The sequence below is a fragment of the Phalacrocorax carbo genome, chromosome 4 (genome assembly GCF_963921805.1).
Source record: "Phalacrocorax carbo chromosome 4, bPhaCar2.1, whole genome shotgun sequence".
Lineage (NCBI taxonomy): Eukaryota > Metazoa > Chordata > Aves > Suliformes > Phalacrocoracidae > Phalacrocorax > Phalacrocorax carbo.
In genome coordinates, this window is record NC_087516.1 from 55,438,172 (window position 1) to 55,465,481 (window position 27,310).

Genomic DNA, 27,310 nt, shown 5'->3' on the forward strand with positions numbered 1-27,310 from the left:
CCAAATAGTTTTAAGCAATTGCTCTGTAAAAACTTGAAAACCTGGAAGAACCATCATGATCCTGGGACCTGCTCACTTGCAGGACACATGCGATATAACCTCGCCTAGCAATCCCACAATTTTTGCCCAAACCCAAGCACATCGTCTCCAAAGGCACTGTCCTAAATGAAAGCACCTGCTAGTCTGAGAGACCTGGTAGCGCAATGTAAAGCACTTAGCGGAGTTTAAAGTCTGATGGTAATTACGGCATTCTGTAATAACATAGCGTGACACAGAAGACAAGGAATAATTACATATGATTTGATCATTATTGGCACTCTCCTCCCCATTTTGATGGCCATAGTTTTCCTTCTGTTTATTCATGACCCGAAGTTAAAATAATAGGGTTCGGTGTTTGGGTGTTTGGGTTTTTTTTCCCCCTAAGAGATGAGGCAGTAATTCTAGCAAGACTTCAAGATTTTTTTTTTTAAATAAATCACACTTTGGTTTATGATGACTGACAGATGTGAGGAGATGAGAAGAAAACCAAACTATCCACTGATTTTCAAAAAGGCACTTTATTCTGCTGTTTCTGTCAGGGTTGCTTTGTGCTCAGCAGTGCTCTGGGCTGAGCAGCAAGTGCTAGAGCACTGCTGCTATCTACAGGTCTGTTCTGCTCAGTGCTCAAACTGGGCACGAAAACAAGTCCTGTGACGGGGATGCTCACGTTTGGGAAAGGGACCAAAATCCCAACACTAAAGTATGTTGACTTTTAGGAAATGCAAGCTGGCAATCTCTAGCCTTTCTGTCCTGTGGCAAACATATGTTAAAGACCCATATTCAAGCGGACTTTGTTAAAGCGAAGGCTGATCCGTGCTGCATGAGAGTACAATTTCTGCTTTTTGTTTTTTGTTTTTTTTTTTTTTCTGTGAATGAAGAGGAAACGTTGCACTCTCAGGTGCAGAGTAAGAGGAAGCATCTGCTCCCAGATAGGAACCCTCTCCTACCACAACACGCTGGTGCACAAAACATGATGGGGTACGGAAGGGCTAGAAACCGCCTTTGAGCTTGCAATCCTGAACTTTTGAGATGATTTGTGATGCAATTAGAATTCACTAAAATTTAGTTGTGGCTCTTAATTGTTTGGAATTTACTTAATTTTTCTTTCTCTGCTTTTTCCTCTGTAACCCAGAAATGTTGATAACTGCTTTTCCGCCTCTTTCAGTAACACAGACAAATGAGATAACCTGGAATGGGTTCAGCACTGCTGAAAACAAACAAAGCAGCTTTCAGAACAGAAGAACAATAATAAATAAATCTATCCAGCAAATACAAGAAAACTGGGGAGATGTCAAAAGTACCTCTTTAGCCAAAGGTTGTGGATTCAGGATCAGGTTACCAAAGACAGTAACAGATCGCAAGCTTTCAATAAATGATAGGGGAAGGGGCAAACTCAGAAAGATGGGAAAAAAGTTTCTCTAATTAAACTTTCCTTATTTTCCTAATAAGGAAAAAAAATTCAGCTTATTTGCAAAATCTGTATCTAAACCTGAATGTTTGGCTGCCAAGATGAACAGTCAAGTACAGGAGCAGAACACCTTGCAGCCAGGGAAAGCACAATTAGAAGAAGCTCAAACAGCAGGACAGTCTGACCTGACATATGGAAACTCTGTGAAGCTTTCCCTATTCGGGAGGCTAGAAAAGCTCTTCCAAAACTGATTCCCCAAGACCGGCAGGCTTTTAACACGCCTGTTCCAAATGACCCTTAGCTCCACACTGAGCGTGCTGTTCATATGACTGCTTGTGAGACAATAAGTAGCTGTTCTGGCCTCTTTAAACATCAGTTTTTCTGTAAACAATTTATTTTCAGTGCTGGATAGCTGGTGACAACTTCAGCGTGTGTGACTGGAAAATAGCACTCTGCCAATTATTTATTTATTTATTTTTTTAAATTGGAGCCCTGTCTTTTTGTCAAAGAAGTTTAGTAAAGAATTTGCCAGGCCTATAATAATTACTGCCCATTAAGTGTTGGGGAATAAAAATAACCTGTAGTATCAGCAAGTAATTTAAGCAGTTGGAAGGACAGGCACTGGCTAACGCCCAGGAATTTCTCATCCACAGAGCTCAGTCCTCTGATAAACCTTCATTCCCTGTTGGTGGTATCTTTTCAGCAATCTTTTACATTATGTTCCCATTACTGAGAGACAGAACGATCTCTCTGAAGTCTGCATGGAGAGGGATGATGACCACCAGAGAAGCCAGTCAGTCGGGGTGCCTCCCCGCGACGGAGCACTCCGATGCGGCGGGAGGGGCCGGGCCGGGCCGGGCCGGTGCCGCCCCGCCCGCCCACTTCCTCAGCGGCCCGGGGAGGCGGCGGCGGGCAGCCGTCGTCCCCCGGCGGGGCGGAGAGCCGCGGCGGGGACGATGACCCAGCGCCGGCAGCCGCGTCCCGCCACGCCGCTGGACGAGGAGCTGGAGGCTCTGGGGTAAGCGGTGGTCGGCACGGTGCGGCGGGGGTCCCAGCGCGAAATGGCGGCCCCCGACCCACCCCGGGGGTGGCTGAGGGGCGCGGGGGGGGTCCCCGCGCGAAATGGCGGCCGTCGGGTGATGCTGGGCCGTCCGACGGGAGCAGACGGTGGGAGCTGCCGGGTTCGTGCTGCTGAGTTTGGTAATGAAGTGAGGAGTAAGGTAAACTGGAGTTCGCTTTAACGAGGTCACCTAAGGGCTCCGTGCATGGAGTGCAGCCCCTCAGAGAAGCCTGGCGTCTCGTCCCTGTGGTGGGGTCGAGAGGCCGGCAGGCTCCCGTGTACAGAGGATGCTGGTGTGCTGCAGGTGGTGGGGAAAAAAACGACAGAAAAATTAGAGCTCAGGCAGGTGTTTCAAATATAGTGGAGAGTTAGAGGCAGGGAGCTAGAGCTTCACTCAGAGCAGCTCTGTGACATTGAAACCTCCTCTGCTGGGGAGAGCCCAGGTTGGGCCGTGTCGCGTACCTCAAGGGAGGTGTCTCAAGGGAGCACCAGACCCAGAGCTTGTCCTCAGAGCCGCCTGTCCTCCCCGGCTGCAGAGCTGCGTCATCCCGTCGGCCGTCTCCCCGTAGCTTGGCCTGGGCCCTGGCCCAGAGGGCTGCCATCGCAGCCGCCATGCCAGCCACTCCTCGCGGGGCCCTGGGAGGCAGCAGGCTTCCCCAGGGCGCCTCGGGCTTCAGGGGCGAGAGTGGTGGACAGGTCGCAGCCATTACAAGGCCATCACCCTTGCTTAAAAGCAAAACCCGAGGAGCAAAAAGGAAGGCCAAAGCTTGCAACAGACTTTGCTCCCTGTCTGATGTGACTCGTCCATTTTATCAGTTTTGCCAGTTAGTTTTGCTTGTTACAGGAGAAAGGCTTGGGTTATTTTTCCACTGGTAGCATTGCCACGGGTGAGAAGAAACACGGGCAGGAGGAGCAGCACAGGTGGGCACTGGGAGGCCAGGGAGGGAAGGATCGGTGGCACCAAATCGGAGGGAAGGTAAGGCAGAAGAAAAGCCAGTGAAGATGGTGATAAAGCGAAAAGGCTCTGGGTGTCACCTTAGCATTCAGAAAGAATAGATGAAAAAAGTGAAGGTTTTTTGCTTCCTGAGTACTTATGGATAAGGACCAACTCATTTATTTTTGTGGTTGATTCACTTAGTGAAGAAAATTGGAGTGCAATAAAGAGACTTGGAATTACTATCTCCACACTGATGATATCTTTCCATATTTAGAAGAACCTGTTAATTAAATACCTGTAACTGACGCATCTAACAGATATGAAATGAAGTCAAGTCACTCTGCAGTGGTACCCAGAGTGGCCGTTATATACTTTTCCTTTTCATCTGTAACATTACTCTCATCTTAAAAAAGTATCTACAGCGGGGGCGGGGGGGGAGGGATGACATGACTTGCAGCTGCTGTGGGAAGCGTGATTCCTAATTACCAGACTTTTATTTATTTAGACTATATGGGCTCATCTGATCTATACCAGTAACCTGTGCTTGTAAACAGCCTCACTGGTTGGCAAGGAGTTTGTCCTCAGAGATGGTCTTGTAGGACTGCAGCCTGATGTGGTACCTGATGTGGTACCTGATGTGGTACCTGATGTGGTACCTGATGTGGTACCTGATGTGGTACCTGATGTGGTACCTGATGTGGTACCTGATGTGGTACCTGATGTGGTACCTGATGTGGTACCTGATGTGGTACCTGATGTGGTACCTGATGTGGTACCTGATGTGGTACCTGATGTGGTACCTGATGTGGTACCAGTGAGAAGGAAAGACTACAAATGAGAAGACTAGAAATAGCCTTTTTAAAGCTGTAGCTTCTTTATTTTATTTCCACTTCAACGGAAAACCTAAACTTTTCACCCTACAACAGAATACTAAATATCTCCTTCAGGGCAGTGTGTTGAGTTAAATGCACTAAAGGTGTATAAGCAATGCCAAGCAAAGATTCCCTTCAAATCACTAAACAAAGTCCTTTTTTCCAGCTAGTACTAAAGCAACTTTGTTTTTTTATTTTTTCTAAAGAGGAAAAAGAAGCCTTCACACACCGAACATTCTGTTAGCATAGTCTAACAGATCTCTTAATGTAAATATTTTTTAAGCTGTGAGAAGTAGGTGTGTCACTCTCCAGACCATAACAGTAAATTCTCAGCCACCGCAAGGGCTTTTCATCCTAAACTTAGTCCCTGGTGCTATCACTGTGCTGAGTTCCCCTTACACCCAACATAGTATCTAGCACAACTGAGACCCAGTTCTGGTGATGAGTATATCTCATTGCCGTAGTAAAGACCAACAGAGACAAGGGTCATTCAAATGAGGAGCACCTTTGACATTCACATACCGTTGGGGGGGAATTTGAAGCAGGTTATGTTAGAGCTTCTGCTTTACTATGCAGAAATGAAAGAAGTTGAAAAAGGTTTGAAAAAGTGTCAAATGGTAAGGTCTTTACTTTTAAGAGAAAGGAGGTTAGGTACCAGGATATTGTAATAGTTTACCAGGTCAGCTGGTCATCAAAATGGAAAGTTGAGAGCAACATAGGCAGGTGTACAGCGTAAAATCTATCTGACTCTCTTCTAGGTTTGGAGGACCTGGTATTTGCTACACTGTTCTAGAATAATGCTACTGTAATTACACTGAGAACATAGGAGCTGGTGAGAGCAAGGCAGGAGGGAGGGAGGAAAAAAAAAATCGATATATACAGAACCCATCTTTATTTTACCCCTGCTCTAGGGGTATCCTATCTGTCACAGAAAAAAGATCAAGAAATAAGATTTAACAATGCCAGTTATCATCAGGGACAATCAGGGTCACTGAAAGATCTAGATATATGTACAGCTGTTTATCAGAGCAGATTTTTTTTTCCCAGAGCCTCAGTATTTGTAAAGATGGACTTTCTGAACTTTTATATCAGACCAAAAGAAAGCAAGAGTGATGGGTTTGGCTTTTTTTTTTTTTTAACTGTTTCATTCAGTCTGAGGGAAGATGGTGGCTTATAGTTATTTGGACAGTTTGGGTGGTCAAACAGGAGTCCAAAGTGAAGTTTCAGGTTATTGTCAGCTTCATTGTCAAGGTGTTTGTAGGTGGAACTAATGCTTAACGAAAAGGAAGATCAAAAGCAGAACACATTGTTAAAAATGTGTTACCTCATTCATTAACTTCTCTATATCTACCAAAATATTTCAAAGGGAGCACTGAAGTTTGTCAAAAATGACATAAGCATCTTGGCTTAAAGGAAAAGGAAACTGACATCGTGATGATTCTTTGAAGGTCTCTGGCTATTACCTGGAATCAATCCTTTTTCCAATCACATTTATTGCTGTTACTGCTAAAAGTTCAGCCTGCACACTGCGGTGTGAAACTCCCATAGCTGGTCACGTATAATGTGAGTTTGGGGAATTCCACATTGTAGTTCACCTTATTTGCACAATAGATCAGAATGTGGAATATCTTACCATCTGAGTAATTATGGGCTGGTCTGGTCACATAGCTTCCATCCCAACACAGCTTAGGCAACACTGTTTATCTTTTGGAGGTGAAAGGAACAGGGCAAGAGGAAACAAGTTTTTGTAGCCTTTTTCCTTTTGCAGTCAAGTGTTCTTTGTCATCCCATATAGAACAGCTTTTATGTTCCTCCAGCTCCAAGCTTGACAATACCGTGACAGTATTTATAAGACTGAACTATATACTTCATGCTTAGTTTTAGTAATAGAAGAGAAATTAGGCCATAGGACTAGGTCAGATGATGATAAAACTGGGGAACTGAGGAACTTGCATGACTGGAACAGGGCAAATGGTCATAAGAATTTTTTTAAATCTGTATTTCTAATGTAAACAAGGGCAAAATTACAACAGCTAGAAAGTGGGCAAAAGAAATGGCTGAAAATCAGAACAAAGGCAGTTGAGAGAAGGGGGAGAGAAAATGGAAGTGAAAAGCAGAAGCTTGAACTAGTGAAAGCCTACAGTTAGAAAACATGAACTTTAAGGCTGGATACACTGTTGTTACTTCCTCATATTTCCATTTTTAAATTATTTTCCTATAAAATGGCACCCTTATATTCCAACAAAGTTCTTTACATAGATGTGTGATTAAGCGTTTCAGTGTGACACATTGAAAGCATGTCTAATCAGTACCAATTTCGGTTGTATGCTACCTATAAATTCTGTCTTACCATTCTCGCCCTTTGTAGGTTCTCTAGAGCTCTGGCAACTCACTCACCATTAAAAACATTGCCAAAACTTCACTTTTACTGATGTGAGGTACAGAGAGCCCTTTGTGACTTTCAGATGATAGGTAATACTTCTAGGCTTTGATATTAGGAAAAAAGTTAAAGTGATTTAAGAAAACTTGCAGGTACGATCTGGAAGTTGCTGAAATCCAGCATGCAGAGAATAGAGAACTAGTGAGGCTATTTTGCAGAGTAATTTTTGGAGTCAGGCATGTGAAGAGCATTGTGTCCAGCCAAAGGAGATAAGTCAGTGCTTTCCCACTCACTCCGTCAAACAGTACAGTGTACTACTCCCTTAATCTAAGAATGGGAATACGTCTTTGAGGCTAGTACATAGTTTCAAAGTGTAAGAAAATTCAGCTCATTGTCGTAGAAGATTTTATTTTTTAATATGAAAAAAAAGGTGCAAAACCTGCAAATATCTACCACCACAAAAAAACCCCAACCCAGGCTAAATAATTTATCTGAGTAATATTGAAGTCCTGCTGAGAGCACATCTGGACCATCTGCACCCTAATGTGCATCTCTGTTCCCTTTCAGAGGTGGACAAGAGATGAATTAGATTTGCTGCATTTCTGCTTGGCTCCTGCAGCTCAGGCAGCCGAGGTCCTTTCAACAGGGATGGTGACCCACTGAGGAGCACAAGCAGTATTGCACCTTCTGGGGCAGGGGAGGGAGCTTCTGGGAAGGGAGCAGAGAGATCACCCAGCTGAATACTGAGAATCCCCTTCCTGCTACAGGGAACAAACATTGAATTGCCTGATTCTTTACAAAAGCAAGCCAGATATGCACACAGTTTCTGCTGTATCCAGGCTATAACTGTCTGAGAACATAATCTGATAAGGATGCAAAAAATGAGTGTGATCTCTGCCTACTTCATGTATCTGATAGCTGAGCATACCTCAGAGTTATCACTCCAGACACTAAAACCAAATGGCAGTCAGAACTTCTAGCTGTGCTCTCTTCTGGTGCTAGCTGTCTTTCATTTTCATGAGGAAGAAAAGCAAGTGTCTCTATTGGGTGTTACACAGTTTGCACATAGAAGTGGCTGAGAAGAGAATTATCCTAGTTGTTCAACATTCATCCTTGGGTTAAGCATGGATGAGTGTTTGTGTTCCTTGTGCATTCTGGTTTTGTTGAAAAGTTAATCCACCTGATGCCAGCTATAGGTTTATTCACTAGCCTCTGTTTACACAGGCAGAAATGTTTTGCAAAATATCCATATAGTTTCTATGTCAACAGCATTACCAGAAATGACAGATGCCATACGTAAGGCATCTGCAGGGGACATAGAAATGAAGTTTCATTAATACTTTTCTTTGAAACATCTTGGGTTGTTAAAGAAAAGAACAAGTTAACATTTTGAGGATGATATTCTTACCTGAAGAGGGAGTTTCCCATGCCAAACATTGCTATAACATACACTTGATCACCACCACTGTGTAGGGAGGTCTAGTCACTGCATTAACTACACAGAGATCTTAATGAGAGCGCGTCCTGTTCTGGAGTTCTGATGATTAGCATAGCTGCAGTGGTACAACTGGCTGGCATAGACATGGCTTGTACTGTGGCAGCTACCAGCTTACCCTGCAGGGGAACCCCACTGGTGACTGGATGGGCAGATCCTTAGGGCGAGGCTGTGTGCTGTGATGAGTTTTGGTTCTCTGGAGCACTGTGTGCCTCGTTTGTTTCTCCTCCTTCTCTTAATAGCAATGTCAGTAAAGCCCTTCCTACACTGCCACCGATGCAATCTGATCTAAAAAGTAGGCCAATTTCTGAAAACGCTTTTTTTTCCAAAGAGAAACAAAGGTAATCTCACTGGGACTCGGTGCCCATCTTAAGGCATGCTTTCATGGGTCCAGCAGACTCTTCTGCTCCAAATAGCAGGAAAAATAGCATGGCCCTTCAACAACATGCACTGATAACACAAACGTGCTTATGTGTATGGGGTAAAGATAGTTAATGTAATTTAGGACAAAGATAAAGTAGAAGAATGGATAAATGACAGCAATTATAAACTCTAAAACAGAGATCACTAGTCAAATCGGTGATAAGGAATCCAAAAAAAAAGGGGAGCATGTAGGATTTTTTTAATAGGAGAAATTAAATAAATAGAAAAGAAAAACCTCCTGGAAGTATGTATGCATTTGAGACAGGAGGGTGTGCAAGGCCAAGGGCACCCAGCAGAAGTAGCTCTGAAGCAGGGAAGGACTTTCATCTATCTTGTGTTTTGTTAGAGAAATCTGAATGAGGAACCCCAGGCAATTTCTACACTGCTGGTGATATTCAGTCTGACAAGTGTCAAAGTACAGGGCATATTTCTGGATTGTTTTTGTAGTGAATAACAAGACTCTATAAATTGGGTCAAATAAAGGTGACATTTGGAAGGACCTTCAGAAACAGTCCAATTTGCAAGGTACGCACCGTGGTTCAAAATGAAATTAAGACAATTTGGCTTTTTGAAGGACTTGCTAGGGGCTTCAAACATATGGGTGTTTATAAAGCCTTTTGATTTTCTTAATTTCTTGTCTTAAGAATGTAGACGTAGTTTTATGTTTTTTGTCAACAGTTTCCTCCCCCACGTATCACTCAGTAGACAACCAGAATTTAAGCTAAAGGTGACTGTCCTTTACAGTGTCTTGCTGAATGAGCCATGTCTCCCACCTTGATTTACCTGCAAATTTCAAAGAACTGCATAAAAGCTTTATTCTAAAATGAGATTAATAGAAGTATTCCCTGTCCGACAAATACCTAAATTCATCTGAAGGGTATCTAGTAGTGTCTAACCACAGGACTGTTTGGGTTTCTTTTTAGTCCTGTTTACTTGTATTTGAGTCATCAGGCAGGCTTGTCTGGGAGAGCAGACTATTTGCACAGGTGTGTATTTCTTTACTTTCTTGGCGATCTGTGTGCAAATGCTAAATTTTCCACAGCATTTTTAAATTTTACCTGTGTTCTTGCAATTGGAACAAATTCTGAGTGACCATTTTCACAGTGAAATATCCAAGTAACCTGGCGGTTGTTACTGATTGAATCATCTGTGACAGTCAGGAGAAAAAAACATAGCTACATATAACACAGTCACTTTGGTGCTAAGGTCTGTGTTACTGTCTCACATCCACTTCTACTTCTTAAGCTGAGAAGAGAAACAGGAATATTTGAGGGATTTTTGTCTGAGACAGCATTTTTAAGCAAGACGACTGGTACAACCTTGTCAGCAAAGATTTAAAACTGTGCTTTAAAACAACAGTATTGTCCCAATGAAGTGGCTGGGGTTTTGCTGGGGTTTTTAATTTTTATTTTGGGGGATGGGGGGTGTTTTGTTTTGCGTAGTTGTGAAATTTCATTAGTCACTGGCCTTTTAAATATATAAAGAGATAATGGATTTAGACATGACATTTTTTAAACTTGTGACTTTTCTTTTAGAATCTTAGGTTTTTTGGAAATAAGGTAACAACGTACTTACAAGCAGCCTCAGACTGAATATGCCTGCCTTATGAAAATGACCACTTACAGATTTTCTCAGTGTAGGTTTCTTTTGCACAGAAGTGAGAGAAATAGCCATATGAAACTCCACTCAAAACACAGTGTTGTCTTCTCAGCTGTAGGTCTGGCCAAGCGTGCACACTGATATGATCCGCATTGCATCAAGACAGATCTGACCTTTGACTGTTACTTGGGCAGTTAATCCCAAAGCAGATTTTGGCTAATAGGTGTTTCAGAGGATGATACATTGAATATCCATTATTTTATTCTACTGTGTAGATGGTCCACAGAGCACGTTCTAGAGCCGAAGCAGCAATACCCTGTCTGTCTTGAGTTCCACATGGATCTTGTCTTCCACAGGGTTAACAGTCTGGAGTCTCTCATAAAGCAATTTATCAGCTAGCTGGCCATTCAGATAGGCAACTATCTAAAGTCTGAGTTAAAACTTTGTGTGAGGTGCCAAGTTTAGTGGCAACTTGAGATGAAGAGATAAGGAGAAAGTATACAATTACACCTCATTTCAGTTTGAAGACTGCCATGATACAAATATCGGAAACTGCTGTGATCACACTTCTGCTTTCAGTCAAACTGTATTTCTTTGGCTGAAACAGTAATAGACTTTGACCCCAGTACTACAGTCACGCTCAGTTTAAAGGAATGGGAAGACGACTTGGCACCATTCCATGTACAGACAAGGGGAGAAGCTTGCTCCCTGCAGAGCTGTGCCCTGGGTACAGTATCCCCTCTTCCTTCTGCACCAGAGGTTCTGGTGTGCGTACGTAACTATCCTTAATATCCGCACACACCATGTCTCACAGGATTGGCATCCCAGCCTTGTATCGCTGCGGCTCTTTGTGTTCAGTCTCAGAAGCATTTCTAATGAGATCCTTTTCTATCAAAAGACATCAGATGTTTCTATTGTGAATCATTCTGGATTGAAATGAAGCCATAAACAACATTTCATGATCATCTCTGCAGGATTTTTTTTCTGTGGATTCCTTGTGGAACTTTTTATATTAAAAAAAATGTAGTTAGTTGTAACTGAAGCTAAATGAAGCAGGCATTTAGATGTTTTCCTGCATTGCTCAGATCATGGATGGCCAAGTGGCAACAATGGCGAGATTGCCTATATTTTTTCACTTCAACTTCTGTCAGTAAATTTTCATTCCTTCCTCTTTTCCTTCTTGCAAAAAGGTTATGCTTCAAATGAAAATTTTAAGCTTGGACAAATGTGTTTAATTGCAGACCTTAGCAGTACGGATGAACTGAGTTGCGGGAAATACAGAGTTTGGGAGGAGTTTGTGTTGCCTATTTGCCCCAAAAGAGGAAGTGTACCAAAGCATGTAGATATGTCAGGAAATACAGATTCTGAAAATAGACGAAAGATCATGCCTACCCCCCCAGATTGCTTTCACCTTGTCAGCATAGACCTGGGTAGTTTGTTGCTCTTGTAAGTAGAATTTGCAGGGGTGTTTTTTAGATTTGGCAAACCGTCACAACTTTGTAGTTAACAAAATAAATAGTTTTCTGAGCCTGTCAAAAGGAGGCTGCTGAAAGTGGCACAGTTCTGTGTGTACCTGTGAGAAGAATGGTAACTGAAAATTGTAGCAGTGTAAGTTGCAGTCCTTCCTCTTTCTCTAACTTCGCTCCATAAGGCAGCGGAAGCTGCCAGTTAAGAGCTTAGCAAATGATGGTTTAACCCCTTTTGTTTTCCCAGGTGGTATCATGATAATCTTACCCGACATGCAGCAGAAGCGCTGCTGCTTTCCAATGGGCAGGATGGAAGCTATCTCTTGAGGAAGAGTAATGAAAGGGAACATTTGTACTCCCTCTCTGTAAGGTAGAGTATGGACAGAAGTGAATTTATCTAACGCCGCACAGCTAGCGGTTTTAAAATCTTTGCTTACTCCCATGCTTGTTTGCATGTCTCATGCACTGAGATGGCCTGCAGATTTCTTCCTAGGGCTTGAACTATTTTAGCATGTATTCCTAATGGTGTAATCCTGCTCAATGAACTTGTTAGAAGAAAAAAAAATTTGGATTGAATTTGAAAATTGCTCTCGTTTTCCCAAACCATGAATTAATCTTATTGGTGAAAAACATAATTTTCTGGATTTGCTGTAGATTTCAGTCTGCATGATAAAAATCTGTATGGCAGTTACAAGAGTTTAAGAAACAGCTGATGGGAAAAGTTTTATGAGAGTAGTAGTAAACATACCAGTTAATAGGTACTAACTTCACCAGTTTCTGGGTCACTATATAGGAACTGTCATCTCCGAGGGACGATCCAGTGTTTGCCTGGACAGTTTTACTCCTCTGTTTCGGGCTAAGGCTCAGTCTTAGCCAGTAATGTGTGACTGATTTGAACAATATTTCATAAGTGGCAGACGTCAGGCCCTTGAAGTCAATTACAGCAATTTACATCAGTTCAGGACACAGCCAATGCAGAGCCCTGGTAGCCTGGCCTGGGTACTTCAGTACTGAATCACATTTAAAGATCTCCTGAGAAGGAGAGAAGCCACAATGTCCTAGAGAGGTGACATGAAAGCCATATGCATTAGACATAAGGTAGTCCCTGCGTTTCAGCTGAGTGGAGGTGACCAACCCTAAATACGTTCTTAGCCTTTGGCAACTGTATGATATATTAAGCCTCTACAGTGAAATTTTAAGCTAGTGCATTCAAGCTCATTTCTGCCTCAAATTGAGCCTCTGAACAATTAGTGACCACAGCTCAGCTGAATCGCAGTAACTTTTAAAGCTGAAGTCACTTAGATCGGTATAATGGTGCTAGTTATTCACAACCCTATAGATAGGAACACAGCATATGCCCTTGAAATTGCAACTGCGTATTCAGTACCGGGAGCTGTTATAACGTGGAAGCTCAGAAGCTGAGGAAAGTGAAATTTGCACATACCCTGTTCCCCAGAGGTATAAAAGGTAAATATTATTTGCTTCACTCATCTCTGACAGAAGACCCAGGATCAAGTGGGCCTATACATACACTGCTGAAGTTATTACCACTATAGACAGCCATTTATGCAAGGAGCTTGGGGGAGTGCCCGAAAGATCTGAAGGTGATGTTACAAAATGAGTATTCAGAGTAACAATGACTGAATTGAGTGCTAGTCTTGGGGAAAAAGAATAGTAGTGTTTATAAGTAATAGCTTTCCTTAAAACCCCCTAAATTTTAAATGAATCGTTGTCTTGCTGGTTAATATTTTTTGACCTTAAAATGTAACTAAGCATCATTTGAGGTAATCTACCTCAGATGATTTTTTAAAAAAAAAAAATGTATCTTGAAGGTCGTTTTGAAGGGCACTTGGGAAACAATTTACTGTAATAAAATAAAATATAAATAGTTGCTCTTTTAAAAGGAAACAAAAGCTAAAGTGTTAGTTAGTGAAAATAAATTTGCTGCTTTAACAAATTCTAGCCTTAGAAGACCTAGGAAGGTCTACTTCAGGCCAGTTCCAATCTCTTGTTCAGCTCTCCATGTAGGAACAAGAGTTACCTACTACATTACCACGTAGCTGAATATTCCAGTCTGGAGTTTGATCTTTTAATCTTTTACATTAATTTTGTACAGCTTGCTTGAAATACTGATTCTGGTTTTAAAATGTTTTAATTATTTTCTACTGTTTATTTAACTCAAAGTTTTCCTTTCCATTTTTTGACTAATATTAAAACTTATTTTTAGAATAAGTAATTCAATTTTGTTCTGATACATTTTTGTAGAAAGGATAACTTCAGCAATTCTAACTGTCGTTTTCTTTCTCTCCTAAAATATCTTCTATAGCTTCTACTTTACTTTCTGCCTCACAGGGAACTTCAGTCATTATTACAGTTTGTTTTAAAAGGAAACAATGCTTAGGCATCCCTTGAGGTTTTTATTGACAGCTGTAGGAAGAGAGATCACATATTGCCTGAAATCCCCTCCCCCAGCTAAATTAGCCAACTTTAAAAAGGAACTAGGAAATAGAGTAGAAGTTGCTTTCATTGCAACATTGTATTTCTTGTGAAATTAAGTGAAAAGATTAAAATCCTGTCATTGCAGGGGAGTCACAGCAACTGTCTGCTGTTGCAGGGCATCTGCGCTTGGCTTGCACACATCGTGTCTCAGCTGACTAGTATAGTGCAAAACATGCATGAGGTTGATAGAGGTGTGTTCTACAATATCACAAGTACTGTACAAAGAAATATTTATTTAAATACCTGTTTGAAATTATAATGTCCTTTGGAAGAGGTAATAAACAACGGAAAAGATGCTATAAATCCCTTTCTTCACCATATTTTCAGTATATTTGCTACGTGAACTTTTTTCCCCGAGACAAAGGGTTTTTTCTGTACTATTTTGGATGCTAGTAACATTAACAGAAGTTACTTTCTCACAGGAGAGATACTTGCAATAAGTGCTTCACTGTCTTCTGAAGTCAAAATAATTGCCCATCCAGGAAGTGAGGCCTTGCACACTTCTCTAAATACTATTAGCTTTCATAAACAAATGCTGTTACTTCCCCGACAAAGAGCCCTGGTTCATGTTTGACAGTGCCTACCACAGAAGAACCACTCCTCCGAGTACAGAGACAAAGCAGACAAATTCTAAAGCCTTAAGTATCTGAAGTTAGGTTATTAAATCCCTGTTTGGGTGCAAAAAGGAGGCAGTCTATTTTTGAAAGAGAAACAGAAGAAATTTTCAATGAGATTGGGATATTACCTGAAAAGTAAGACATATACCAAGTAATATAGTATACCATCAAGGCTAAAGTCTAATAAGTAAAGGGGCATCGTCTTGCTTAGACAGAAGGCTGGAAAGCTGGTGTGTGTGTCTTTTTACTGACTGCTGCAAGAGTTAATTTATCTTATTTGGCCTTTGTTAGGCTTTCATCATCTCATATCTGTAAAGCAGCAACTACATTTTTCTTAATATATCTGAGTCTCAGATGTGTTGTGTATTAGTGAGGGATAGTAATGGCAGTATTACTACTGCTAGGGCAGTGATTGTCAACCTGTGATCCGGGCCAGATTTCCTGTAGTGGAAGCTGCTATTTAAGTGTTGTACATGCCAAATACCTTTGGCATTTATGCCTTAACAAATTTTATTTTTTTATTTTAGGGGAAAAGATTCTGTGAAACACTTCCATGTTGAACATACAGGAACTTCATTCAAATTTGGATTTAATGAATTTTCTAGCTTGAAGGAATTAGTCATGCATTTTGCAAATCAGCCTCTAATTGGAAGCGAAACAGGTAAGGAGAGCCATATGTTTGTATGAACATGTTTCTAGACACGCTTCACGTGGGTCTAAGTAAAAAAAGCTTCTGATGTGTTATCAAATAGATCTACTGCTGAAGTGTTCCTCGTCAGAAATTCATGTTTGTATTAACCTCAGATATCTAGGATGCTCCTCTTCAAAAACTCTTTCAAGTACTCTGAAGATAAACTAGATGTAAGCTTACTGTGAGTTTGCTAAGCAGGGACATGAGCTCCTTTTGGTTTCTCAGAGAGAGGAGGAAGCATTTCAAAATACAGATGCACTGGGAGGAAGAGAACCTTCTCAAAAAGGGCAAAACCAAAGCAGGGTGTTTAGTGAGGAAATAAATGTTCATCTGTGAAGTTGAAATCCCCCAGTAAGAATAAATGGAAAAGGGACTTGAAATTGTTAGCTCCACTACTCTTCATGGAAGGAAGAAGTCTACAGTGATACGTTCCTCTTTCCAATAGGGAACGTGGCCTGTATTACCTCTCCATTTCTGTCTACAATGGATCAGCCTGCTGATGCCATCTGCCATCACAGTGTTTTGTCTTGTTTTTAAGAAAGAGAGGGAAAAAAGTACAGGATTCTTTATCAGCCAATGTGCCACCTGAATTAAGAGTCAAAAGATTAAACTTGATTCCTGCAAGAGCATTGAACACCACCAGACCAGAATCCCTGGAGAAACAGATAGATATTATCATGACAATTCCAGTGTTAGGTTTAGCTTCAAATCTAAAAGTCGAAGATATGTCAGTACCAGGTAGTGCCAGAAACTTCAGAATGCTGTGTAGAAAATGTATGCAAATAACTCAGAGAGTAGTACTAATTATGTATGCAAGAGACTAGTTAAATGGTAGTTGGCACATGCAATAACTGTAATATGTCACACACTAAATATGTACCAGTGGTCTTTTAACTCAAGCATTAAATTCGAGGGTTGCTTTGCAAATTTTTTTTCCCCCTGAGAAAAATGCAGTGGTACACTCAATGTTGCCCTTGTACCTTTCAAAGCATTCTCTCTTGGAATTGCTTTTAAGAGTGGTTCAAACACAGTTCTTACATGTATCTTTTGTGCCAGTAAACTATTTTTCCTGTGAAACCAGACATGCACTCACAGGCCTAATGCTGTAAAGATTTCAGATGACATATAAAACTTGTATTTCCCCATTCCTTCACTGCATGTGTCACAGAGAGTAGTAATCAAGGCATTGGTGTTATGTGATCTCTGTGGACAGGATCAACACTGTTGAATGATGGGCTCACTTGTCACCTTAAAGCTCCCTAATCAGATTCTGCTGGCTCTGTGGAACCTCTTTTAAGTTGGATCTGCTACAGAATAAGAAAAACCATTTTAACATCACCTCAAGAAACCTTCTACTTTACCTTACCCAAGGATAGCAGTAGAGAGGAGGCAATGTTCTTTCAGATACAGGTGTCAATGGTCTCCTGGGTGGTAACTGATTTATACCAGAAGGGGGGTAGGGGCTCATCAGAGCCCACTCTGAGCCAAGTGTCAGTGTGGCAGAATGACCGGTGCAACACGGGGTCACACAGCAGGTTGCAGAAGGGCCACCAACAGAGTCTGATTTCCTAGGACACGCTTCCTTTCAGTGAAAAGCAGCAAGCGACCTTTAGCTCAGGCATGGGTAGAAAGCAGTTGGACCAGTTTTTCTTATTCCTTGTTATACGTGCAAACAGTTTTCTACAGAAACAGTGTGAGATCAGGAATGAAAGGGTAAAGCAAGACAGCATTTTTCACCTCCTTGCTTATGGACAGGATTTAATAAGACAGAGACCCACAAGATAGAATATGTAATGGTTTCCACTACCTTCGTTTAAGTTTGTCTCACTGGAGATAGTTTTGTGTCTGAAGAGCGCACCAGACTCTCTTTTATCGGTATGTGAACACACGGGCCTGCACCCCTGCAAACTGGTCCATGGAGCACAGTGGTTCTCTTGTACTGGGACAGCTGCGGGTTTGTGCTTCAAGCCCAACAAACCTTGTCTTACTACAGCTTCATTTGCCACTCCAAAGTGCTGCATGGACTCACATCTATTTTTCTGCAGTGTAATTTGTACACTTCCTTCTGAACTACAGATAATTAAAAGGAAATTGGGGCTACTATGTTCTGTGAGTGGTTTATTGAACAGGCAAGCTGAATCTATTCAGTAACAAGGTTAAAACAACACACTATCATATTTCTATATTTTTATATTTATTCAAAGTGACACAGCCAACGTGTTATTCTTACCTGTTTGCTTTGTTTATTGGTTTTTACCTAAATTTTTTATATGCTTTCAAAATAATTGAAGTCATTACCAGATAGGAAAGCCAAAAACACTTGAAGCTCACATTTCCAACAACAGGACTAATTTTCATTCTTCCTTAGAAATAGATGTCATGCACAAACATGCAAGAAGAATCTTACTACAGTGCAGCTTTTACTAGTTCTTTTGTACAGATATCAGATGATTCTGTCCATGTTTTTTCTCCATAAAAGATACTTGTAGAACTTAACGAGAAAACAAATATTGTATAAAAGGTTAAACTAGTCATCCCGGTTCTGCAAGGGCTCTTTATCCATGGTGTACAAATGGTGGTACTCTAATTTTGTGCAACAGCTTAAAAGTAGTTTCTGTAGACTGGTGATAGGCGTGTTCTCAATTTCATTTTAAAAGATAAAGCATGCTGTTTCTGCAAGGCCAGAGAGAATTAAACCAATTTTGACTTTTCACCTATTACAAGTTGAATATATCACATTTGCATACACCTCCTGTGCCTGTTAACAGATTTCAGTTGGTTACTTAAAATACAATTTTTCCACTTCCCTTTGTAGCCCTTCCCATTACAAAACATACTTTAAACTTTATTTCGCTTTTAGATTACTCAATCACCTGTGGGTTTCAAATCCAAGTTCTTGCCAATTCTAGCATCCCTCCTCTTTAAGAGCTGACAATATCAGCATAAAATGCAAATGGAGCAGCATTTGGTGTGCTTTGACATTATTTTTGGAGAATGAGATTAGGTGGTGTAGCATTTACTATTTCAAGGTGGTTCTTCACTATTGTGAATAGGGTAGTAGATTCACTATTGAGAATGAAGCTTTTTTTTCCGAGAAATGCAATAAACGTGACCTTATTTGGATAACAAAGAATGGCTATAATCAAAATGTTACTAACTGGAGAGAGGTATGGTAAAACAGTTAAAGGCAATGGTAGTGTGGGCTTACTGTTAGGAAGTCTGTATCCAAAGGTCTGAGAGATTAAGTTATTTATGCAGCAAGTGGTTGGTTGCTGGTAAAACCAGGATGACTGTTACGACCTCATATCTAGTCCAGCATCCTGCCTACCCACCCAGCCAGCCTTCTGTGCAGGAAAGGAATTTAATGTGTCAAGGAGTGCCCTGCAAGCACTAGTAAGTTTAAAGGTTTTAAAAAGGTACAATATGTTTAGTTGCATGTAAACATAGAATCATAAAATCATTAAGATTGGAAAGGACCTCCAAGATCATCAAGTCTAACTGTCAACCCAACACCACCATGCCGCCTAAACCATGCCCTGAAGTGCCATGTCTACATGTTGTTTTGAACACCTCCAGGGATGGTGACTCCACCACCTCTCTGCGCAGCCGGTTCCAATGCCTGACCACTCTTTCAGTAAAGAAATTCTTCCTAATATCCAATCTAAACCTGCCCTGATGCAGCTTGAGGCCGTTTCCCCTTGTCCTATCACCAGTAACTTAGCATGATAATGTCTGCAATGACATCTTCATGAATGCAGTGGAAGTGTAGGTCACCATTTCAGCTGTAACTATGAAATCTGTGTTTCAGTTTGTTCTGTATTACATAGCTATTCCTGGACTGGAAAGAAGGTTCAAGCAGGACAGGAGACACCTGCCTTTGAGGGTTGTCCAACGGTCCTGTTCTGTTGCTGTCTTGATTTTTCACCACTTACCATGCATTGCAGAAGGGGTTTAATTGCCTTCTGTTTAGAAGTGAAGAGGGTTTTAACTCTTGTTTTCAGAAATATAAGAACAAATTGACTCCCACTGTAAAGGGAGAGGGAATGGGCTTAGGCAAGGTCCAGGTGCCTGAGGTATTGAGGACTCTGAGCAACATGACAGAGCCAAGGAAGTGAGACAGGGCAAGTGGGTCCAGCAGCAAGTGCCCCTCTGTAGTTTGCGTGGGTGGATTTTTGTAGAAAATAGCCTTCAGAAAGTCTAAGCTATTCAGGTGATATATGGTAGAAATATTGATCTAATTTTATAAGTATGGGAAAGCCATTTATAGCATCTGATTATTTTCTTATGTGGGTGTGGCCTGAGTCCTGCCCTCTTCTGAGGAAAACCCCTTACAGGGAGTGCTGCAGCGATTGTGGAGTGGTTATTAGCTCTTATGCCTTTTTAGTTTTAGAAAAAGGTAAAGTTAACTGTTCCACAAACAGGCAGCTACTGCCAGTTGTCTTCTAAGACTGTCTTGCCAGATGACTTGCTCCTGCTCTTTTTGTCTCCAGGAACCTTAATTGTATTGAAGCATCCCTACCCACGGAAAGTGGAAGAACCTTCCATTTATGAGTCTGTTCGAGTTCACACAGCAATGCAGACGGGAAGGACAGAAAGTGATCTTGTTCCAAATGCTCCCTCAGTAAGTTGTGTTCTAGTGGGAGGGGTGATTCTCCTGGCCTGAGTTTGGTATGATTGCTGGAGCGAGCTATGGAATCCATCCCTTTATGGGTCTGTAAATACAGGAAGTCTTTGCCAACCAAGGCAAAGCAAACACAGACTTGCGAAGTACAGTCCAGTGGCAAATAAAGCCTTTTACAACTGTCACTGAGACCTTCAATGCTGTCACTAGGAGAACATTGTCTGCAGCTGACCTAGGTGATTCTGACCATCCAAGAAAGAATATATGAAAGGTTTTCATTATCCTGTTGTCTTCCTTTTAGAATGCCATCTTAGCAGTAATGTTATCAGGAATTAAAAAAAAAACAAACAACAACAACAAAAAAAAACCAAAACGAAAAGCCACACCACACAAAACAAACACAACACTTCTCACATCTTTCTGACAACACTTATCAGGCTGTATGAAACAATACCTATGTTAGGTTATATAGTAAGCCCCTGTTTCACCAAACATCCTTTACAGCCAGTGGGAAGTCTCTCTCTCCCCCCACAGGTGAGGAGAGGAATACATTAAATAGCAAAACCAAGTAACAACTAGAGGATTTACCACATTGTCTTGCTCAGTGAATATGAGGATTAGATGACAGGAAACAGATAGTAGCCCTGACAGACATAAACTCATTACTACTTATTATTTTTGCAGTCATCTTTGTTAGAATTATTTTTCCCGGTTAACAATATACAGCCTCCTTCCTAACTGGGAGGAAGGAAAGAGCATCTCTGACTTCCTAGGTTGGTTAAAAAGTGACCTTTTGAAAGAAATATTCAAAGATGCACAAGACAGGCAGGGATGCGTTTGGAAAAGGAAACCCAAGACTGAAGCACAGTACAACCAAGTTAATAAGAGTATCTATATCCTGATAGGTACGTTACTCCTAAGGTTTTTTGGCATTTTCACACTTGGATTTTATTATTTTAGAATCACCTTGTTTTAAAGCAGAAAGAGCTTGCTGTATTCTGACACAGACTTAAACCCAAGATAGAGCAGTATGACAGAAGAGTCTCCACCCTTTCAGCCCTAGGAATTTTGAGCACAGGAAAAAGCTGTGTCATGTTAAAAGCTATGCCTTACTGGTGTGAGAGACAAGAGAACATCTTCATATCCCTTTGGGCCACCTGTTGTGATATCTGTGGCTCACTTGGACAGTAATTAGAGACTTTAAATCCTGAGTAACTCATATCTAAATGAGACAGCTGGTTTTTCCAGAGCAGTATTGCTCAGAACAGAGAGAAAAGTATTTTAATTACATACTATATTTTTTTGAGAAAAAGAGGAAGGGTTATATTAATATGGGTTAATGAAGTTGATAAAAGAACTGCTTCTGATGTGTCCCCCAACCAACCCTTCACGGGTGAGTTCCACTTTAACCTCCAAAGAAACTTGACTTCCACATACAACCAATAAAAAAGCAATATTTTTTCAAGAACAAGTAGTAATTAACTTGGCAAGAATTTAGTTTTCAGAGATCTGCAGTCTCACAACTAGGTCCCTACACAGAGTTTCAGTATCTGAGAAGTCATAAGGTCCCAGTGTGACTCATGGTGGCAGAGAAACAGCTCAACAAACAATTTTCCAATAAGCACATTGAATTTAACAGGTTTTTTTCTTCTCAAGCATGTGGCTCTTTGAGAGAAGAGAATGCCTAAGTAAAACAGCACTTCCCCACACACTCCGCCACTTGCATTTCAAGAGCAATTTCTGTGGCTAATTCCACTGTCAGCTAAACCCCAGGTGTTTCTGGTTACAACATGTACTGAGGCAACCATCTAACTCTACTAAATAAACTGTAACTATTTTGCTGAGAAGATGCAGGCCAGGAGCTTGCTGAGGGAGGCATGCTCTAATAGATTGCCTTCAGAGCCAGTGCAGGCCCGTGTTTACCCCAGTGGTAGACCCATCCGTGTGTGGGGAGCCCAGGAGCGAGGGCAGGGCAAGTGGCCGTGAGAAGCCTCCCCAAGGACAGGCTGCTCTTCCATCTTCTGGATATAGGCAAAGAGGGGAATGTGGGAAACAGAAGCAGAGCTCAGTCTCTAACCCCGATCCCTCTCCTTGTTACTTCACAGCTTGGTACAAAAGAAGGATATTTGATAAAACAAGGCAAAATAGTCAAGGTAAGGAAAACTCTTACTCCTTGCTCCCACTCTGCAATCACCCACAGAAGCTAGAAACAATGTGGAGCTGAAATAGCTCCACCTGTATTCCCCTACAGAGAGGAGCGATTTGTGTTTTGAGCAACAACAAAGCATGACTGTAAATTGGAGCAAGTCAACAACCTTAAAGCTTTTTTCTTTCTTAAGAAGCATTACACTAAACTCTCAAAAGACAATTGCCATCCGTTCTTGATCTTTCAGAATTGGAAGACAAGGTGGTTTACACTGCATAGGAATGAACTTAAGTATTTCAAAGACCAGACAGTAAGTAGCAAACACCAGTTCTACTCTTTAAACCTCTACAGAGGCAGCTGCAGCCTCCTCCTATCTCTGGCTTCTCGCACCTGTATCACAGCTTCCCCAGCTAAAGCTTCCCACACTGTCAGAGGGGTCAGACCTTTCAAATAAAGTCAGTTTTGCCGATGACTTCAGCAAGAGAAAGTTAGTAAATTTTACAGCTGGAAAGCATTTACTGTGTTCTGTCTAACCTACTAGACAGAGTTGTTGTTTACAGTGCATTTTTTGGTTGCTTTGTTCAGTGGATTTTAAGCTACCAGCCCAACACAGCTTTTATTGGTAGCTTTGACACACAACCCAACAGACAGCAGTGCTATTAAAGTATTTCTGCAAATACTAGTAGTATATTTTGCATTCCTTGATTTCAACCTTTTATTTCAAGTGGTCATATGGTGCATATAGAAAAAAATTCATTTAAAAATGTCTTCCTTTCTCGCACACTGCCATATATATTAACCTGCTGCATCTGGGAAAAACAGTGTGGTCTTACAGCTGCTGTTCCACTTCTATCTTAAACAGAGCAAAAATAATAAATATCTCCAGCTCAGGTTCCTTCATAAACACAGCCAAACCGTTTACCTCTGCACCTCTGCCAAGCCCTATTTCAGGCATCTAACCAATTTTAACCCAACAGCAGACGCAACTGCCCTCTCTCACCAAACATTACGCTTTATAAACAGTTCTGTATTTACGGAGCCTTCCATCAGTTTTCACTTGAATTACATTTCCAGGATAATATTTCAAAGGGCAGCACTCCAAATGTTTGAGTAGCATTTGTGACTTGCCAGGTGAGAAGGTGTCTTTGTCAGGGATATGGCCTCCTCCTGGCACTCCCATTGTTGGGGGGATGGGCGAGCAACTGGGTGCTGGCCCTGGTATGGTGCTCGCTAGCACACCTCATCGCAAGGGGCTTTCTTCTGGTGTGGGGTATAACTAACAGCCACTGAGCTAGAGGAAAATGCAAGGAAAGGTGAGAAAGCAACTGACATCGCCATACACCTAATAAAGGACCACAGGAACAGCTACAGGTGTTTGGGCAGAGAGCAACCTGTTGTTCTACTTCAGCTGCCTCTTCCGAGGTGTTTGGCAGCATGGGGCTGAAACAAAATGAGGAACTCTCACACCAAGGGAGCATGGAACTCTTAAGGGAGACGGGATGCAGTCATACAAGGACAGCCTCTATTTCTGCACCTGAGCACTCCTGGATGTGTCCCAAGAAACTTAAATGTGTATACACACACGCAGCTGATGCAGTCAGACTTATCACTTCTGCTGCAAATGCTACTGCAGCTTTGCTTCTGCATTTCTCCCTACCCAGCTTCACCCTTTTAAGGCACTTAGGAATTAATTAAATCTCCAACAGCTGGCTAGGCCTGATAAGACCTAGAACCATTCCCTTGCTTCTGTAAGCCTTAGCTGGAGGTGATGCCAGATTTGCTGCTGTGTCAGGCACACTATAATGCATTAACCAAACCCTCAACAGTCTGCGTCCAGCTCAAACTTTCCTGTAGTAGAGATCTCCTCTGTTGTTTGTCTAGATCTGAACTGACTGTCCTGGGTTTTCTTATTTAGCTCAATTCATATCACGTTAGCACTGATGTTATGTTTGCTAGTTTGGGTTTATGGTGTTACAACTGTTGTACCTATGCCTGGAAAAACCTGTTGGTCTTGTAAAGGTCTAGGTGCACTGAAGATGAACCAAGCTAGCTGTACCTCCTGTTTTCATGTGTTCCCATTTTAAAATAATTTTATTTTCAAGGCTACAGAACCAATTCGGGCACTTGACTTAACTGAATGCTCTGCTGTGCAATTTGACTATTCCCAGGAAAGAGTCAATTGTTTCTGGTAAGTTGCTGTACTTTTTCCACCTTGCTGGGAAGATCAAAATAGCCAGGAAAGTTTGAAATATAACCCCTGGGTGCTTCTGAAAGCTCCCTTGCCAGCTGTGACCCTGCTCTTCCTCTAACGCCTGAGTCTGTTTCCATCAGCCAATCTCTGTCAGTCCTGCATGCCTTTGCCAAATTACTGCTGGCAAAAACTTTTTTTTCTTGATAAGGAGGAAGGGTGTAGGCCTATGTGTAGTGGGCATTTCTTTTCCTAATTCTGATAAGCATGTGTAATCATCACCTAGGCCCATGGAACTTAGGTACAGTCCAGTTCCCAGTTCAGACATTGCTACAGGTCACACAGTAACCACTTCTGTGCCCAAATGTGGGTCTTTTGTCCTTATGGACCTGGGTCTCCCCGGGCTGTAAACTGCTGTAAACTGTTCTTGGCTCACCTCCTTCCTGAGTGGGAGCATGGCCTCCCTGCTCTGCTCTAACTGTTGGTGCAGGCCAGCTGGGTTCAGTTTTAGGAAGAACTGCCAGTTGTTCTAACAATTTAATAAATAGTTTTAATTGTTTACTTCCAGTTTAGTGTTTCCACTAAGGACATACTACCTGTGCGCAAGAACTGGAATAGAAGCTGATGAGTGGATTAAAATACTGCGATGGAAACTGGTAAGATGATGGGCAGTGTTACCTGGCAGCACGCCTCAGGCAGCTGGACCCTTGGTAGTGCCACCATAAATCCCCCAATGCTGTAGCACCCAAGTGCTACAGTTCTCAGTATCTGCAAGAAGGGAGAACTTCTTCTGGCTTCCAGGCCAGCTAGACTGGAATACGTAGTTTTTGTGTAATATATCTGCCTGCAAACCCACCTTAGCATTTTTGGGATACACTTTCAACACACATACTCATTCGGAAGAAGAAATTACTTCCATCTTTAAGGATGTCATTGCGTAGATGGTAAACAGTATGGAGCATCAGCACAGAGGGCATGTGTTCAGTCATAAAGGAAGCAATGAGAAGACAATGTAAAGGCTTGAAAGCGTTACTTCCTTAAAAATACCAGTGTTCGGGTTGGTTGCATCCATGTGCATCCAGACACAGTTAACTGATTGTCTTTCTGTCCTAGTCACAAATACGGAAGCAACTGGAGCAGCGTAATGCCTCCCTGACTCCCTAGCTGCACCGCCGGTACTTCTGCTCCTTGGGCAGGAATTGCCCTTTGCCAAGGGGAAGGCATCGCTTACAAGAGGATTGTTTTACATGTCTCCATTACTCGTGGTGGGCACGTGTGTGCATGCATACCTGCACACACACGCTTGCACCCAGCTCCGCACGAGGGTTTGTACAGCTGAGCGCTCTTCAGTCACGTGTGGAGACTGTTACAAAAGCAGAGTGTTAGCCTGATGAGGGTGGTGTATGCCTGTGAGGCCCTGAATTCAAACACCTGTTAACTAATCACAGAACTGGTCACCATTTAAAACTTCCATGGTTATTCAAAGCACTCTCGATAATTTATTGCAAGCTCCACCACAACCATTAGTGACACATTCTGTAACCTTGAGCCTGTTATTTAAAACCAGTCCTTTCTGGAAACATTAAATATTTCTTTTGTAATTATGTTTTTGTATATAGTATCTAGATTACAATCCAGAGAATATTCGAAGGCCCTTCTCAAGGCGATGGATGAGTAACACTTAGTTCTGGTCAAATATGGTTTAGATTTATATGGCAGTGATGGCTACGAGTGAACAGCCGTTTCGAGCAGCATCTGTAGGTAACAGTGAGCAGCATCATGTGAGCACACCTGTTTACAAACCAGGAGTATGAGAAACAGGCAGCTGGTTCCTGGCACGCATACAACAGAGCCACTGCAGGTTCCTACAGGTGGGTGACAGGGCTCCGCAGAAAGCTTTGCTGGTGGCAGCCACCAGCATTATTAGTAGCATTATGAGTTGAGCCCCTTACAGTCCCCCTTGAAAAGGGGCTGGATTTTGCATTTTTTCCTCGCCCAGAGAACTCAGAATGAGATTTTGACCACAACTATGTTTAGAATTATGCATTGCTTTCTTTATATTAAAAAAGCACCATGTAGACTAAAAATATGTATTTAAAATAATACATCTTCTATATAACCTGATATAAATTTTCCAGCTATAATTTGGAAGGCTCATACACATTTGACAGCCTTGTGGCTCGCTTTAGAGCTGAGAAGTAGAAGCCCAGTACTTTGGTGCTGTAGTCAAAACAGATGTTACATTTTGGAAGCAAAGTTTTGATGCACTGGAGGGTTCCCAAGACCAGCTTGGCCGGACCTCGTGGCTGACCCAGCTGCCAGACCCCCCGAGCAATCCTGCTCCTCCGAGAGGGGCAGGGAACAAGGGGGGCACACATGCATGCCTGGTGGTCAGCTTTCTGCTGAAGCAGTGCACAGACCTCTCCCCCAGCAAGCACTGCGGCACAGGGCTCAGCATTGCTCGTGCAGCAGGTCAGGGTTCAGGAGGTGCCTTTAGTGGGGGAAGACTGAAGAAGAGGAAGGGAAATACATATTGGAAGAAGAAAGAGAAATCTAGATTTAAACATAGGAATAGTATTTTATTTCAACTTAGAAATTCAAAATATTTGTAAATATTTTTTATACAGACTGTTTTCTGAATAAAATGTCATTATAAAACTACCAAAGGTCTTCTGTATTCCTGTACTGTATAGTTAAAGCTTTGTCCTCCTCTTTTTTTTTTTTTCCCCCCTTAAAGTGGTGGTTTAACAAACAGGCATCTCCAGTTTAGTTAGAAAGCTTTAGGTTTGTGTCAGATAGAGGCAGCATAAGGGGAAGAGAGATTATATTCTCCAACAGCACCACTATTTTGTGAAAACGGCTGGGAAAT

The 27,310-nt window shown here is 41.8% G+C and overlaps 1 protein-coding gene across 4 annotated transcripts; it reads left to right on the top strand.

Annotated features, from left to right (window-relative positions):
- Positions 1–2,321: 2,321 nt before the first annotated feature.
- DAPP1 (dual adaptor of phosphotyrosine and 3-phosphoinositides 1) lies at positions 2,322–27,257 on the top strand. 4 transcript variants are annotated; one of them, XM_064450011.1, is made up of 9 exons: positions 2,322–2,465; positions 11,927–12,049; positions 15,323–15,456; positions 19,977–20,107; positions 22,213–22,260; positions 22,501–22,563; positions 24,356–24,441; positions 25,010–25,097; positions 25,555–27,257. In XM_064450011.1, exons 1-9 carry the CDS (start codon positions 2,404–2,406, stop codon positions 25,603–25,605), a joined length of 786 nt encoding a protein of 261 aa, XP_064306081.1. In that variant the 5' UTR covers positions 2,322–2,403; the 3' UTR covers positions 25,606–27,257. The 4 variants fall into 4 exon arrangements, with proteins under 4 accessions (XP_064306081.1, XP_064306084.1, XP_064306082.1 ...); XM_064450014.1 differs by lacking the exon at positions 22,501–22,563; XM_064450012.1 differs by lacking the exon at positions 22,213–22,260.
- The last annotated feature ends 53 nt before the right edge of the window (positions 27,258–27,310 follow it).

Excerpts from the sequence above, each read along its gene's own strand:
- DAPP1 (XM_064450011.1), top strand. The coding sequence starts at position 2,404 with ATGACCCAGCGCCGGCAGCCGCGTCCCGCCACGCCGCTGGACGAGGAG. Across the intron at positions 24,442-25,009 it reads GAAAGAGTCAATTGTTTCTG|TTTAGTGTTTCCACTAAGGA; the intron begins GTAAGTTGCTGT and ends GTTTACTTCCAG. Across the intron at positions 25,098-25,554 it reads AAATACTGCGATGGAAACTG|TCACAAATACGGAAGCAACT; the intron begins GTAAGATGATGG and ends TTTCTGTCCTAG.